Consider the following 15,703-nt stretch of genomic DNA (forward strand, 5'->3'; position numbering starts at 1 on the left):
TTCAAGTGGCATAAAAAATGTCCTTTTTCTTTTTCTTATTCTGAATGTAATCTTTTTGAAGCAAGCCATCTGGGACAGGCATGCTAACCACAATGGCTTAGTTATAGTAGTATTTGCTCTTCAATGCAGAGGCTGATTTTCTTCACTGTCATTAGACTAAGTATCAGGAAGCTTTCTCCTTTTACATCCAAGTTTCCACTATAAGAAGAACCTTCTAACATCAATATGAGGCAAAAATGCTATGTGTGATAAAAATGTTACAGATAAAGTATTGTAAGCCATGATAAATCTCGTTCTTTCAAAGAAGACAGGGCAGACTGGGGGCACAGTAAGGTGTTATGAAGTAAAAAGCAGGAACTGAAAGAAAGAATAAGGATGCTGAGTTATGATTTGTCAAAACAAGACCATACCAAAAGGTAATAATAACTTATTACCTTAACTTATTACATTAACTTATAAAAATAATCCCCTCAGCCAACAAAACAATACGTTCAAATTAATATTTTCCACCTAAATATACAAATTTTTTAAAAAAGTGCTTATACTTATTTGAATTAATTTATCTTTTCACTAAGCTATACCTCAATTATGTTGCAACCTGGTTTTTCAAAAGCCCTGCATGTTTTGATGCCTTTTTTTCCTTAGCACCAACTTAAAAGCTTTTCAGTAGGTCTGCTTTCCAAAGGAGTACTGATTATCAGTCTTTTGAAGACAGCAGTCTTCAGAATTGAGGTACTTAAGTTCACCTTGTTCTTTTGTAAACATAAACCACTCTGGGTCTGGTCACAGGGCTGAACTCAGTCACGGGTTTGCAAACTAAAACAAGATAAGGCAGTGATTTCAGAATCTATATCCGAAACATTTTCATCAGGCAACACCAAAAACCGAGGGTGAAGTCTGTCATCCACTTACTGGAGCAGAACTGCAGGTTCAGGTAAATCATTTTAAGAACAGCTTAAATGATTACTCTAGGTACTAATATTTTGATTGAGTTCACAAAGTCAATCTGAATCCAGACCAAAACATGTAAGTGAAACACTTTTATAGGCAATCAAAAAGTGCAGCTGGAATTTGTACCCCATGCCCGTCTCTAATTGCAGCATAACCAGTTCCTATTTTTGCTTTATAGCTGCAAACCAACAGTGCCATCCACTGTTTTTCTGAGAAATCTTTCAATTACTTGCCCAAATGGCATGAATACTGAAAGATGCACAACAAAATTAAAACACTTCTATCAGTTTCTGCTTGCAATGGATCACATGTCTAAAACTTTATTTAGGTCCTTAAAGCGCTTTTTATTCTAATTCAGCTTTAACACCTAATTCCATATTAATAATAAAAAAAATGCCCATTTATCCAATCTATGGTGGATGCTACAGAAGGAACTGAGTTTGTGAATTCTCTAAAATGGATGCAGTATGTTAACTTTCTGATGGCTTCACTTCAGGTAAAGCCAACCTTCTACTTGTGTACGTCTCACACAGCTTTCTATTGTTGCAGAAATCCTTAAAGTAATTAAAAGTTTCTTAGTCCTAAGGTTGAAAAAGCTGAAATATCAATAGATGTTTTAATTTAAAGTATCATGCACATCTGTATTGACATGCAAATGATAAAGACAAAATCTTTATAATCAATTTTATGCAAGTCACAATCCTGCTGGTGCATTGTATTAAGTCTTCCCTAAGTGACAAGAGAAATCCAAGGCTAAAGTTCTGCATTAAAAATCACTCTGAATTGTTATTGTTAATCTTGCAATGGGCTTTTCTACAAGGCAGCTTTTTTCCTGTTGATGACAAATATAAGCTTTAAGGGAATGCACATATAGTTCAAGCAATATGCATTTTTTGTTTCTGTAAGTATATGCATTAGTATAAAATGATATTATTATAGCAATTATAGCAATTATTACTTTTATCCTTGCATTCTAGGACTGGTGCTTTCCCTGCATTAAATTGAATACTTTTGAAAAATGCTCAGTCTGCAGACTCTTAAACAGATTTTATTTTTCTCTTCATCAAAGGGCAGATAGTGACAACGTAAACTTCGTGTTATCCCACTAGAGGGCCATGGCAAGAGCTGAAAGCATCACTACTTCCTTCTCCAGAGACACCACACAATTGTGCTCAGAGACAGAGGGATGGACTTTCTGTTGTTTGGCTTGTCTTTTTTTTTCATTTTCTTTTTTGTTTGTTTGTTTGTTTGTTTTCCCTTGATGTGGAAGTCTCTCTTAAACATCCTGAAATTTCTTTCATATTATTATGCTTTCACATAAGTTTTTCCAGCAGGCACAAAAAATCTGTCAAGAGTTTTTTTACTTCACCAGCCTGATCTGAGCCAGTGACCTGGCATGGAAGATTTTATATCCCATTACTCAATCCTATAGCCAGTATACACAACTGTCTCTTTTATCCTGTATTAATACTATAAACATTATTATTAGAAAGACAGTTGAACTCACGGATCATTAGACTTGGGGATGAGTGTGCCAAGCTCCTTGATTCGGTAATTAATATTATACCTTCTTCTTCTCTCAACTGTTAAAAAGAAACAGTTACTATTTTTATGGTGAAATATTTTTTGAGAAATTCAACATAAAACATTTTAATTAATTAAAAGCATGTTAGTCAATATACAGAAAACAATCTTCCTCAAATAGCAGTCCCAACACAAGCTCCTATCTGTCTCTGATTTGCTCTCAGGACAAACTCTATCATTAGTACTGTCCGCTATCTTACCTTAACCATAGGGTTTTCCTCCATTTACAATTAGACTTCTAGAGAATTAAATAGTCATATATTGTCTAAATGTGAGGTAACATTTTTTTTAGTGATGTTTATATAGTCTTTCTCCACCGTGCTCCCACAGAACAGAGATTTCAGCTTAGTGGAGTCTTGCTGGTGACTTCAACAGGGATACAAGACAATTCATCCAACAATTGATATTTTGGCAGAACTCCTGTTACAGATCACAAAGTAACAGTTTCACTATCCCTTATTTACAAGCACCAGCATTTAAACCCACAGAGCAACTACAACCATATTCCCTCAGTGAAACAGAGCAAGATTATGTCCCAAAAGCACTTCATCCCCTGGACATCTGTTTCTTTTGGTGATGGACAGCACAAAAAATATTTATGGTAATTTTTAAAACAGAGAAAATGGAAAAAACCCAGCATGGCTTAAACAATCAAACATATTTTCTGGATTTAAATTTATGGTTCTCCTAGGACAAGCTATGTAGGGTGTCTTGGTTCACTTTGTAGTTTAGCTAGAAGGAAAAAAGAGAAAATAAATCTCTTAAAATTAGTACCCTATGTGCTCTCAGTTCACTTTATCAGCATTGTATGTCAGAAACTTCACACTTTTCTAGTGGATAGGTGCAGAGGATATCTCATTTCTTTGGGGAATTACTTGTATATAATTTTGACCCAGAAAGAGTATTCAGTGAGAATGTAGTCCCATTAGGGTACTGCTGGGTGTCGGAAAACAGCAATCTCTAGTGGTGTTCTGGTGTGAGCTCACAATTTGTTCTTTGCCTCCACTTTAATTCAATCCAAATCTCACTGAATAAGCAGGATTCAGACTTTCTCCATCACTAAAATAACACTGAGCTCTGCCTCTTGTCCTTTGCACCTTGGAAGACCTTACCTTGGGCTCAATATGCTCATGCCACTGTACTGTCAGACCAGCCCTGGCCAGCCTAGAACATGAGCAGAATGAATGTATGTTCTGTGTTTGGAGATGTTCACTTAAAGTCTAATGGCCCAATTTTGAATATAAATACAAAAAGCCCAGTAGAGCTAAGTTATAAGTGTCCAGCCAATCCTTGTGAGTCTTCCAAGGCTGACTTCAATCTTCTCATAGTCATATGAGCATGCCACTTCCAGTCTCAGCCCCACAACATGGATGACTTTTAGTGCTCTTCTTCCTGTACATAAAATGATTTGCTTCCTCTCTGTGTGAGGCTCCTAGGTTTGTGCAGCAGTCAGTTATTTCCTCCCTAGCAGATTCAAGCTCCAGGAACAACCTGAGTGTTACTATTTACTCTGATAAAGTACTCTACCTTGGTGGGTTATATTATCTTGTCTTGCTTTCTATAGAAACAGGAATTTCACTTAACAAATTAAAGCATCTCAGGTTTTTTGGTGATGAGTCACATATTCAGAAGACAGTGTTATAATCCTCCTGAGTGTACTGTTATGTGAACCCCAACATCACTTTGGAATGAACGTGCTGGATCTTGTAGGAGAGCCCAGTGTACAAAAACACATAACAACTGAAAAAATTTAAAAATATATTTCAGTTGTGTTGGAAAAATGGCAATGCAAACAAAATTGAAGAATATGCTTTAATTATACTGCTATGGTGTAATAGCTGTTGTTTAATTAATATTTACACTGTGAAAAACTCTGTAAGATATTCATCAAAAAGTAGTCAACTGATCATTAACTATAAAACAAGGCAAAGAAAAAATAAAAGTCAACACTTACAGAATTCTTTTTTCTTTATATTTTTGCATTTTTTCCTGAAAAGAAACTTCCAGTGGTTATGTCAATGAGTTGGGGGGGAGATTTTTAACTTGGAAACATGTTGCAATAAAACTTCCCTGATGTATGTCTGTAACCTTTCCAGACATATCCTGAGTTATCAGTAATATTTCAAGCATCAAATTTTACATAAGCCAAATCAGAAAATTATTTTTTCAAAATGCATGGACAGGATTATGATTAAAAAACCTCAAAGTCAAAAAACATTAAATAATGTTTTAAACTCTGTTGCATGAAGGGATTCCACTTCTTAAATCTAAATCCCTTTTCATGGTTTCATTCAATATACAGTCTTTCAAATGGAACTTTCTTCCAGTGCCTATATTACTCCTTGTTATTAGAATGCACAAGAACATTCTTATGAAATGTAGACCTTAGTTCAATCTGAAAATTCAAAGTTTGTATAATTCCAATCAACTTTCAAAAACTGATTTTTCAGACCATCACTAAGAAATCTGATCCTCATAAAAGAGTAAATCACACTGATAAAGCCTTTATATTCGATTCATTATTATGTCCAAGCCTTTAGATAGTAGAGCTATGTCCAGAGAGCCTTTGAGCTCTGTAGCCAAGCCAAAACAGATGCTGCCTGTCTGCAGTGGTATCTTCACGTCCTTCAGTTTAGTTGCCAGTGGTGAAAGTTCTCAGATATTTCTTCTGTGATCACGAAGGACAAATACAAGCCAAAGCAAACAGTGGAGGCAATAGTAAAACCTGGCATCCCTAATGCATCTATGATGAGCCTCTCTTCCCCACGCAGCTCCAAATAACTTGTACCACCCCCTTTCTTAGTCCAGCAGAACTCCCCATTTCTGCTCTACCAAGACAGACAGCAGCTGAATTGGCATTCCAGAGATCATGTGCTAACAACATGTCTAAAAATTTCATGGTCTGTCTGTAATCCACAAAAAAATTACAGACATATAAGGATGCCTTCTGGAAATTCTAAGTAGCAGAAGATTGTCCACAGTGATTGCTAGCAGATTGTGCCAGTGGATGTATACTTTCAGGTAAGTCAGTTCATGCAAGTAAAGCTATAAATACCTCTGATTACTGGAATAGCCAGATAAACAAGATAGAAGTAAGAGAATAAAGATATAAATAGTGGCTATTAACTAATTACCAATTTAGGTTTAAATTCATAGAATCATAGAATAATATCTCAAGTTGGAAGTGATTCATAATGATCATTGAATCTAACTCCCATAGTATTTTTGTTGGAAGAACTGGAAAGGAGAACTAGAAAATTGTAACTACTTTATTCAGCACTTTCCAAAAAGAGTCCTGCAGGCTTTTTGTTTCAAATTATGCTTTAGAGGAAAAATTGTGTCATTTTATAGGCAATCTTCTCCCAGTAATGAAACTTATTTTTTTCTATTCTATTCTATTCTATTCTATTCTATTCTATTCTATTCTATTCTATTCTATTCTATTCTATTCTATTCTATTCTATTCTATTCTATTCTATTCTATTCTATACTATTCTATTCTATTCTATTCTATTCTAACTAAAATGTTTTTTATTTTTGTAATTCTAATACTTGGACACTTAACAATGAATTTCACTGTGCTCTAAGACTGTAAATCCAGGACAAACATGCTTCTCATCTGTACATAGCTGCACTCTTGTCCATAAAGGGAACAGTTATGACAGGGGTTATGGGGCTTGTATGGCAGAGCCAGAACACTGGTGGGTCTCACATAGTCCTGCACTGATCTCCTTTCAATAAGGAGCATAATTTCAAAAATTTCAATAACTTTAAGAGGTTAGCAACCACTCAGAAGTTGTCTGATATCCTATGCAAATTTTTTTCAACCCCTTCACCCATAAGGAGATATATGCTTTGGTGCCTCAGTAAATAATGTGTGAAGATTGGATTTTCACATGGTTGTTTTTCTTATAATCTGCCTCTTTTCTTGTCTGCTTTGCACTGTAATTCTTAGAGAAAACATCAAGTTGCTACCATGAAAAAATAATAGCAGGAGATTATATGGAAATAAATTAATTGCAATATGCGAAGTATTTTGAAAGACAAAAGTCAGAAATTAATTTCAAGAAGGAAAGCTTTCTGGTTGTCTGTTTGCAGTCTGAGTTCAATTTGATTAGCCTGCTGAGATGCTGGTCTGGAAGAAGAGCAGAGATGTGGTAGCTAATATATAATGGTTTTGCATTCTCCATACATTCTATTTAATGAGACGGAAGATGAACATATACTTACTGAGATTGTGGTTATCCTTTTTTTGTCTCTCCTTTGCCATTGCTCTTGTATCTGCTTCTGACAGAAAGTAACATTTATTAAAATATTCCTTAAGATGCAATTCCAGTACTTCTTTCATCTTTTGAAAATGGCCTCTTGTCACAAAGACCAGACTTCCAGTCCTTTTACTGCATTACTATTTTTATTATTAAAACAGATCATAGGCAAATCTTTATTGCAGCAGTACTAAACTCTGAGCAAGTCTGGCAGGTTGCTTAACATTTTTTTTATGGCACTTTTTAAAATTTAAGAATGTAGAAATGCTGTGGAGGGGTATTTTTCTCCAATTTCCTGTATTTTACATCAGGATAAAACTTACAATACACTAAGGTGAATATGGATTTTCTATATCCCATAATGCAAGAGTTAATAAGATTTGTAAGATATTGAATAAACTCACTGTTTCCTCTGAGTGACATTAATAAACTGTACATTATTTTTAGCATTCTTTGGATTAATTGAATGTAACTTTTAAAGTTCTTTAATCCACAAATATAGCTTTACCTTGAATAGCCTTATTGTAAAGTTTTAAAATAACTATTTGGTCTACCCTGGAACAAATTCAATGGATGATAATTTATTTATGTTGTTGGTCAGGAGCCGACATGTGGAAGAATATTTTGTTTTCTAAAATATTAAGTTTTTTCAGAAGCATGATGTTCATAAAAACAGGGGACAAATATGGTTTCTGAATTGCTAAAAAGAACAGAAAGAAAACATTTCTCCTTGATTTTTATTCTTTTCCTTAAATGAAACCACAAACTGAAAATTCTCAGGAATTTAATTACGGATATCTTTTTCATGGATAAGATCTATTCAACTTTTAAGACACACACCATCACTTATGCAGTTATATACTAAAATCTGAGAGTTCTTTTACCTGTGAGCTCCCTTTTTACTGGTAGATTAGCTGGGCAAGAAGCATTTGTGAGACCCATATTAGCTGGTGCCATTCCCTGGTCACTGTTATATATATCCAAAATGCTGCTAGATAGCTTGAGGGGTAGGGAAGGAAAGAAGAATAAGGGGAAAAAAAAATAAAATAAGTAAAAGGCTTAAAATATTTAAAAAAAAAAAAAAAAAGAAAAACCAAAAAACACCACCATGCATGCAACGAGCAAGTATCTTTGGATATGAGTCTGAGTCTGGTTTTCTTTAGAAGGAGCATATGGTTATAAATCTAAGGGGCAGGTTTCCTGTTACACAATATTAACTAAAATTGAAAGAAAAGCAAAGGGTCACTGAAATGGGCCTGCTATTTTTCTACAGGTGCCATTTGTGTGGGCTTCAGATCTAGTGATGACCAGATATGAGCCACAGGGTCTGTTTCTCAATTGCTTCTACATTATATTTTCTAAATCCAGGGTTTCCATGACTGCTCTTCAAATATGCATTAGGTTGAAAGTCAGCTTTACCGTGCTGATTTTGACCATACTCCCCTGTATGACTTTTTAACCACAACTCTAAACTCTGAATTGATACCTCATATAGGGCCTGGTCCAGCAATATAGAGACTCAGGGACCTAGTTATATGTAGCATTTAAAATTAGAGTGGACAGAACATCAGAGAACATGCTTTGAGGAGCTGTACTGTTGTCATGATAGAGTAGATAATCTAATGGCTTTAACGTGCATAATGTGTACCCTTAAAAAATATAATAAAATATTATTTAAATAAGCCAAAGAATGCACTCTAAGAAAAGTAAGGCTAAAGTATGTGGATTTCAGGTAATTGCACAATTACCTTTACGTGTATAACTATACATAAATGAAATAACTGTAAAATATGTAAAAGTTTACTGAAGAAATGTGTTGTTACAGATTTCCACAGCACCTATGGATCCTGAATCAACCTGAATTTTCCACGCAGGTCATCGAGACACCAACCATAGGTCTGCTGGGAACCAGCTTTTTTCAGACTCTTACAATTTCTCTCTTTGTAGAAACTGAGAACTTCACCACAAGTTACTTTGAATGGAAACAATTTTTCCAATTACTTGCTCAGTGTGAAGTTGTTCCATGGCACTGCTTCCTATATTTTGTGTTAAAACTGTAATTTTAAATTAGTTTTATTTTAAATAATAATTTTATTAAATTAACTAATAACTTTACTGGATGACCTGAGAATCTAGTTTGAGTGAAATTCTTCCAGTTCTATTACATACAATGAAATGAAACAATCAGAATTCTTATTGAGTATACATAAATAACATGCTCATTTTTAAACTAGTGCTTCATTACTTAGGAAAACTGAAAATTCTTGAATACCATTGGAAATCATAACACCAAGTCAGTTTTGAAAATCTGCTTATACATTTGATCTCTCAATGAAAATACTTCTTAAAAGAATGTTTGGAATTCAGATGAGTATTACTCAGAACAAGCTATGTTTAATATGCAGGATTTGAATGCTAAGAGCATTCTCACATTAAGTACCTTTGTTTCATTTGAGGGGTAAACTGACAAGTATTACAGAATTCACTGCAGTTTTACCTTTGCATTTTCTTTATTCCAGTGATAACTGTATTACAAGAGTGAACTCATATCAGCTCTAGTTATATCTAATTACTTCTTACATTCATGTAAATGAATTTAGTTTATTCAAATGATATGAAAACAGAATGACATAAAAAATTGAGAATCAATGTGACTCCTACGTTCCTACACGTCCAGGTTCTAGTGCACTTTGGCAAGAATGCTATGTGATTGAGGCTACATTTTGTGAAGTGCTAGGAAATAGTAAACACTGAAAATAATATAAACTAATAAATAATCTGTCAAATGAGAAATACATATCTGTCATTCATTACATATTTCACACAGCTGTGTACATAAGTTCAATAATTTGCATGAAACTGGTGGCAATCTTCAATTTAGTAGATTGTCAATGCCATTAGTGAAAAAAACAAGCTTGTACACCACAATTTGACACAAATATGAGATACTTAACTGATTACTTCTAATTTTAAAGAGAAATTCAAATTTTTCCTTGAAAGATAGTTAAATTTCTATAGTCTATTCACAAAGGTGTGAATTTAAATTACAATCTCCAAATCAAAGAGAAAGGCTTATGAATGGCCAATTCAGCTGGCAAGGAAAAAATAATGCCAACACACATAAAAGTTCAAAATTGTGTGATGGTTCAAAAGAGCATGAGTAAATTCAACTTGACATGCTTGGCCCTCCTGGCTTCCAGGGCACTGCTGGCTCAGATTCAGCTTGCCACTGACCAGGACCCTCAGAGCCCTTCCTGTGGCACTGCTTTTCAGCATCTCATTCCTCACTCACTATATACATGCAAGGTTGCCCCATCCCAGGTGAAGAATCCAAGCCTTGTCTTTGTTAAACTTCATTCAGTGACTGTCCAGCCCAGTAATTTGTCTAATTCTCTTTGCAGAGCATCTCTTCCAAATGCCCCATATCAACTTTGTTTCATGCAGACGCTCTCCAGCATTCTCTCACTAGTCATTTCACCATTTTTATCAACCACTGGGAAAATAGAATCACCACTCCATATACAGATGATGAAAGTGAAGCCCAAACCTAAGTCATCCAGCTACTGATAACTAGAATCCTATCAACTCACTCTCAGTTAGGGGGTACATAAGTGTTACTCCCAAAGGGATGGGCAGGGAAGAAGAGACAGTGGGGCAGTTCTGCATTTTAGGGAGTGTTTTGATTGTCTAGAGCTTAATGATGCGACTATAAGGTTGAATGTTTATGGGTAAGAATCAGAGAGAAGGCCATCAAGGCAGTTTTCCTAGTTGGACTTTTTTATAGACCACCCAACCAGGATGAAGGGGCAAATGAAGTATTCTATTAGCAGCTGAGAGAAGTCTTGCATTGCTGGCCCTTGTTCCTGAGGGGAACTTCAACTTACCAGATGTCTGGAAGTACAACAGCCTAGAGGAAACAGTGCAGAAGATCCCTGGGTGTGACAGCTAACTTCCTGACAGCTGGTGAGAAAACCAACTAGGGAAGGTGACCAATGGATCTGCTGTTTGTGAACAGACAAGCAGTGCAGAGACGTGACCGTTGGAGGCCACCTTGGGCATCGCTATCATGAATAATTAAAGTTTCTGATTCTTGGGGATGTGAGGAGAGGGGTCACCAAGACTTGGATTTTCAGAGGGCAGATTTTGGCCTGTTTAGGAGACTGTTGAAAGACTCCCTTGGGAGGCAGTTCTGAAGGGGAAAGGAGTCCAGGAACGCTGAACCATGAAGATGCAGGAGCAAGAAATGTTCATGTGCAAAAAGATGAGCCAGTGAGGAAGACTGGCTGAACAGAGAGCTTTGGCTGGAACTGAGGGGGAAAAAAGCATAATGGAGGTAAATACAGGCAACACAGGAAGACAGCAACAATGTTGGGAGGTTATGCAGGAAGAAAATTAGAAGGTCCAAAACCTAATTAGAATTTAATCTGGCCACTGCTCTAAAAGACAAGTATAAATATTTCTATAAACAAATCAGCAACAAAAAGAGGGTTAAGGAGAATCTCCATATTTGTATTGGATGCTGAAGAAAACACAGTGACAAAGGATGAGGAAAAGGCTAAAGTACTCAATGCCTTCTTTGCTTCAGTCTTTAATACTACTGGTTCCTTGGGTACCCAGCCACCTGACCTGGGAGACAGAGCAGAATGAAGACATCACAATCCAAGGGAAATGGTCAGTGACCTGCTATACCACTTAGACACACACAGGTTCATGAGGCTGGACAGAATACACCTGAGTGCCCTGGGGGAGCTGGCACAAGAGCTCACAGAGCCATTTTTAGTCATTTACCAGAAGTCCTGACTAACTGAGGAGGTTGCAGCTACTGGAGCAAATGCCATGCCCATCTACAAGGTGGAACAAGAGGAGGATGGAAGAACTACAGGCCTGTCATCTTAACCAAGGTGACAGGAAATGTTATGGAAAGTTAGTGCCAATTGCACTATCAACTGTGAATTTAGTAGAAATTCTTCTGTGAATTTAGTAGAAATCTCAGTTCTATTGTAATGGCCACTATGACAGATAAGTGGCTTTGTGGATACCGTCACTGGTGTCCTTTGGCACACTGTCTTCATTCACAGTTAGCACAAAATATCTACTATGAATTAGGGTGCAAGGAAGAATTCTCAGTGTCAGGATTCAGGATGAGGAGAAGAAATGGAGAGTGACTAATGTGATTTGTTTTGGACAACTTGAATGTGTCCAAATGAACTGAATGATCTCTGTCTCTTATTCTTGAGTCTGAAGGAATTTTGGGGTGAATGTTGCAGGCCTCCCATGTGTACCTTCTGAGGAAACCTCACTGAGCTCCTAACGTGAAAATTCCCAAATAAACTCTTATTTTAAAAATCACATAAGAAAGATTTCCTTTAAAATTAATGATTTTTCTGATTACCAGAGACTTTTATAAAATAGTCAAATAATATGTCAAAGTATTTTGTTGAAACTCTCTACTCGAATTTGCTCTGCATTGATATCAAACACAGAAAATTCCAAGGAATTTATTTGCAAATGATACTGGGAGCAATCTTATAGTAGAAATTGGCTGATTTTTATACAACCTGAGGAAACATACTTTTTGTCTGACAAAACAGGAAGTTCTTTTAGAAATGTAGACATCTGTAAACAACTAATTTTCAAATTATAAAATCAAAATATATAGCACAATATATTATAGAAATTGTAAGTCAAAATACATCTGGCTGTTTGGATGTATACCAAAACTTCATACATCGTAACAGAATTTATTGCTTATTGTGTCATTTAAGCAGGGAAAGTTTTTTCAGTACTGAGGTTATAAATAGCTTCCAGGCCTACATCAAAAGATACATACATATATATATATATATATTTATATATATATATATACACATAATTTCATAAAATTCAACAAAATGTTACTAAAAGTACAAATCATTTAAAATGGCACAATTATACAATATGTGTACAATGATGATCTTAAAATTCTGTAGCACTGTGAAACCTGATGAATCCCGAAATGCTTTAAAAATCCAGCTGATTCCACCATATCAAAAGCATGTTCTTGTTTTCGGTTTAGATGTGGAAACACAGACATTTGGGTATGAAAATTCCTTGGTACCAGCAAATCATTTATCTTGCAGGTGTCATATTGGTTCGCACCTTTGTTGTTCTGAGAAATCCTTGTAAGTCACATAATTTCCAAACCTTGCATTCATGATACTTATATTTATGTATATGTATCTAGGAATTTAGATGCAAGTGTCTCATAAGGAATGAGAATGTAAATATTAAAAACAGCAGAATATAATACACTATCTTTCCCAGTTCTGAAATTCAGCCAGCTTTGGACAAAAGATCAACAACCTTGAGCACAACAAATGGTTAACTGGGAATAACCAGTGACAATGTAGTACAGGAAGAGAATAATACAATTTCTAATTAAAACTGCAAGGAGCATTAAAGAAAGAAGACTGTAATTAACGAAGTTAGCATTTGGCAAGGACATTGGGGTTAACATTCTTCCTTTTGTATAAAGTGTCATGGGATCTTCAATGCCTGTGTGCAAAGACTGGAACATGAGAATTTCCATTCATGGGGCTCAGTCCTAAAAGATACTCAACTTTGAAGCTTAGACCAATTATAAAAGCCATCTTCAGCTGGACTACCTGAGTGAATACACCTCACAGGCGCCTGTGACCTTGTGCTTGCTGACAGTGTCCAAGGGAAGTGCTGTGGAGGTCTCATCAAGAGAAGATTGTTATGTTCAATAACTTGGGTCTGAACTGCTGTGCAGGCAGGATTGTGTAGCAAATACTAAGGGTTTATTAACAGCATGGATGACTAGCAATGGACAGCTTTGATCACAATTTGCACTCTCTAATACCAAGTTTGAGGGGTTTTATAAAGGAAAACATTACATGAAAGGCATTGCCTTATCAAAGGAAATTATGTGGTATTCCAAATCTTATAGCATGATAGCTGTTGGCAAATATCATGTAATTCTAAGGAAGACTTAAACCAATAACATTTCCATATCTTCCAAAAGAAGGATTCTGAATGCAGACATAAAAATGTATAAATATAGATTGTCTGTGCTTATTCACTTGTAGTCCTGAAACAGGTCTATGTCACAATAGTATTCACTTGCATGATCACATATTATTTAAGTATTTTTTTTCCATTTTGGCTAATCTTTGCATGATGTGTTTGCCTTATAGTAACATTCAAGTCTGTAAGGATCACAGTTGTATCACAATCAGTGTTGCACAGCTAGAAAATAACAGCCCAACCCTTTTCCAAATTCAGCTAGAATTTTCTTAATTTAAGAATTCTGCTGAAAATGGTAAAGCCCAGTCTGGACTAGAAAACATTTCCTGAACATTGAGGTCATTTAACATATTACATAATCTAGTTCATGAGCCAATAATACTCTGTCAAAAATCAATTAGGTTTCATATTCCCAATATTTTTATTTGGAGTATGTAAAAAATGCTGAATGATTGCAAATTGTTGTCAAAAAGCTTATATTATATTATGTTTTCATTTGTAGACAAATTTTATTTTGATTTGTGTCTCTTTAATGCATTTGTCATTGTTTAAGATCCCTGGTGACTATTGGGAGTGAACATGACTCCCGTAAGACTGTGCTTTGCTAAATTGGACAAGCCATGATTCTTTAGATAGACTTCCCATGTAGTGACATGTTCTAACAAGAGCCTCTCTTTCCTGCTTTGAATTAGTTTTTCTGAAGGGTGGACACCCTTTTCTTGACTATAGGATTCAAGGAGTTTTGTGCCCAGTGAATCCCACACTGGATATTTCCTCATGTCTCTTGGAAAACAGTCTCATGATGGATACTAAGATCATATTTATCTCCTTTATGCAGTCCCATCATTTTGATGGCTTATAGTTATCCACTGAACAACTAATGTAACCAGATCTTTTTCTGTCATCTCCAGTTAATGAGCTCTCAGCTTACTGAAGACATTCCTGTTATTAGTATTTAAATGAATGACCTTCCACTCAGTACTATTACATTCCTTCCATTTAGACCATTCTGTCATCACAGTCACATAATTCTTCCTCCACACTGTCCTCATCCTTCTTTGTATTGGCAGTACTTTTTTACTTTTGCTACCTCCATAAATTTCATCAGCATAAATGTATTTTTTGTACCAAGATCACTAACGAAAATATAAGTAAACTGAGATCAAGGATTGGTTATTGGTGCACTTCATTAATATCTTCTTATTTTAAATAAAAACCTTTATTGTCTCTCTAGCTTGCTCCTTAGCCTGAAAGGAATTCTGTCAGTTACTTTCTAAAGAACATGTACTGCATTTTATTAAAATGTGTTCATACACAGTTCTCACCAGCAAACCTTGGATATAGCAGGAATAGCTAAAAAAGATTAATTCCAGTAGGAAACAGATCTCCATACACCCAAAGGAGGCCACTATCAAGGATGATGGAGGGTATGTATATCTCTAAAGAGCAGGCACCTGACATGTTCTAGTTGTCTAAAATGGCTAAACCCAAGGATATCAAGAGCTCATCATGAAAGGTATCCAGAGTGTCCTGACAGGTCAGAACAGCTCATCAGAGAGTCTGCATTCCCTTGGGGAACCTGTAAACAGACAACAGGGTAGACTGTCCTGTTATCCAGCTGCCATTTCTCCCAGGGGTTTTCTTCCTTACAGCCACACTCACAAGCCCAAGTGTGATTAGGAAGGGCAAGATGTCCACAGAGAAGACAGAGGTCAGCACCACGCATATTCATTCTGCCTGGACAGAAGTGCTCATGGAAAGAGGCAAGTGGGAAGCAAGTTGAAGGAATAGCCCTGCTAGCAGAAACTTCCTTTGCTACCCTTTTTTCCAGGGTTAATAACTGCAGACAAACAACTCACCAAGTGTGCCTGTTTCCT

The 15,703-nt window shown here is 35.8% G+C and overlaps 1 protein-coding gene across 2 annotated transcripts in view; it reads right to left on the reverse strand.

Annotated features, from left to right (window-relative positions):
- TFEC (transcription factor EC) overlaps window positions 1-15,703 on the reverse strand; it is a 66,093-nt gene that overhangs the window by 12,145 nt on the left and 38,245 nt on the right. Inside the window, exons 4-6 of one of the 2 annotated variants that reach the window (XM_014248846.2) lie at window positions 7,685-7,799; window positions 6,766-6,819; window positions 2,459-2,534 (exon numbers count right to left, since the gene is read on the reverse strand). In XM_014248846.2, coding sequence (XP_014104321.1) covers window positions 2,459-2,534; window positions 6,766-6,819; window positions 7,685-7,799 — 245 coding nt within the window. Of the gene's footprint in view, window positions 1-2,458; window positions 2,535-6,765; window positions 6,823-7,684; window positions 7,800-15,703 lie in introns of both variants that reach the window. The other variant, XM_088055490.1, reaches the window with a different exon arrangement.

The sequence above is a fragment of the Pseudopodoces humilis genome, chromosome 5 (assembly GCF_049639895.1).
Source record: "Pseudopodoces humilis isolate 2021_Gansu_Grassland_sample_001 chromosome 5, ASM4963989v1, whole genome shotgun sequence".
NCBI classification, from domain to species: Eukaryota; Metazoa; Chordata; class Aves; order Passeriformes; family Paridae; genus Pseudopodoces; species Pseudopodoces humilis.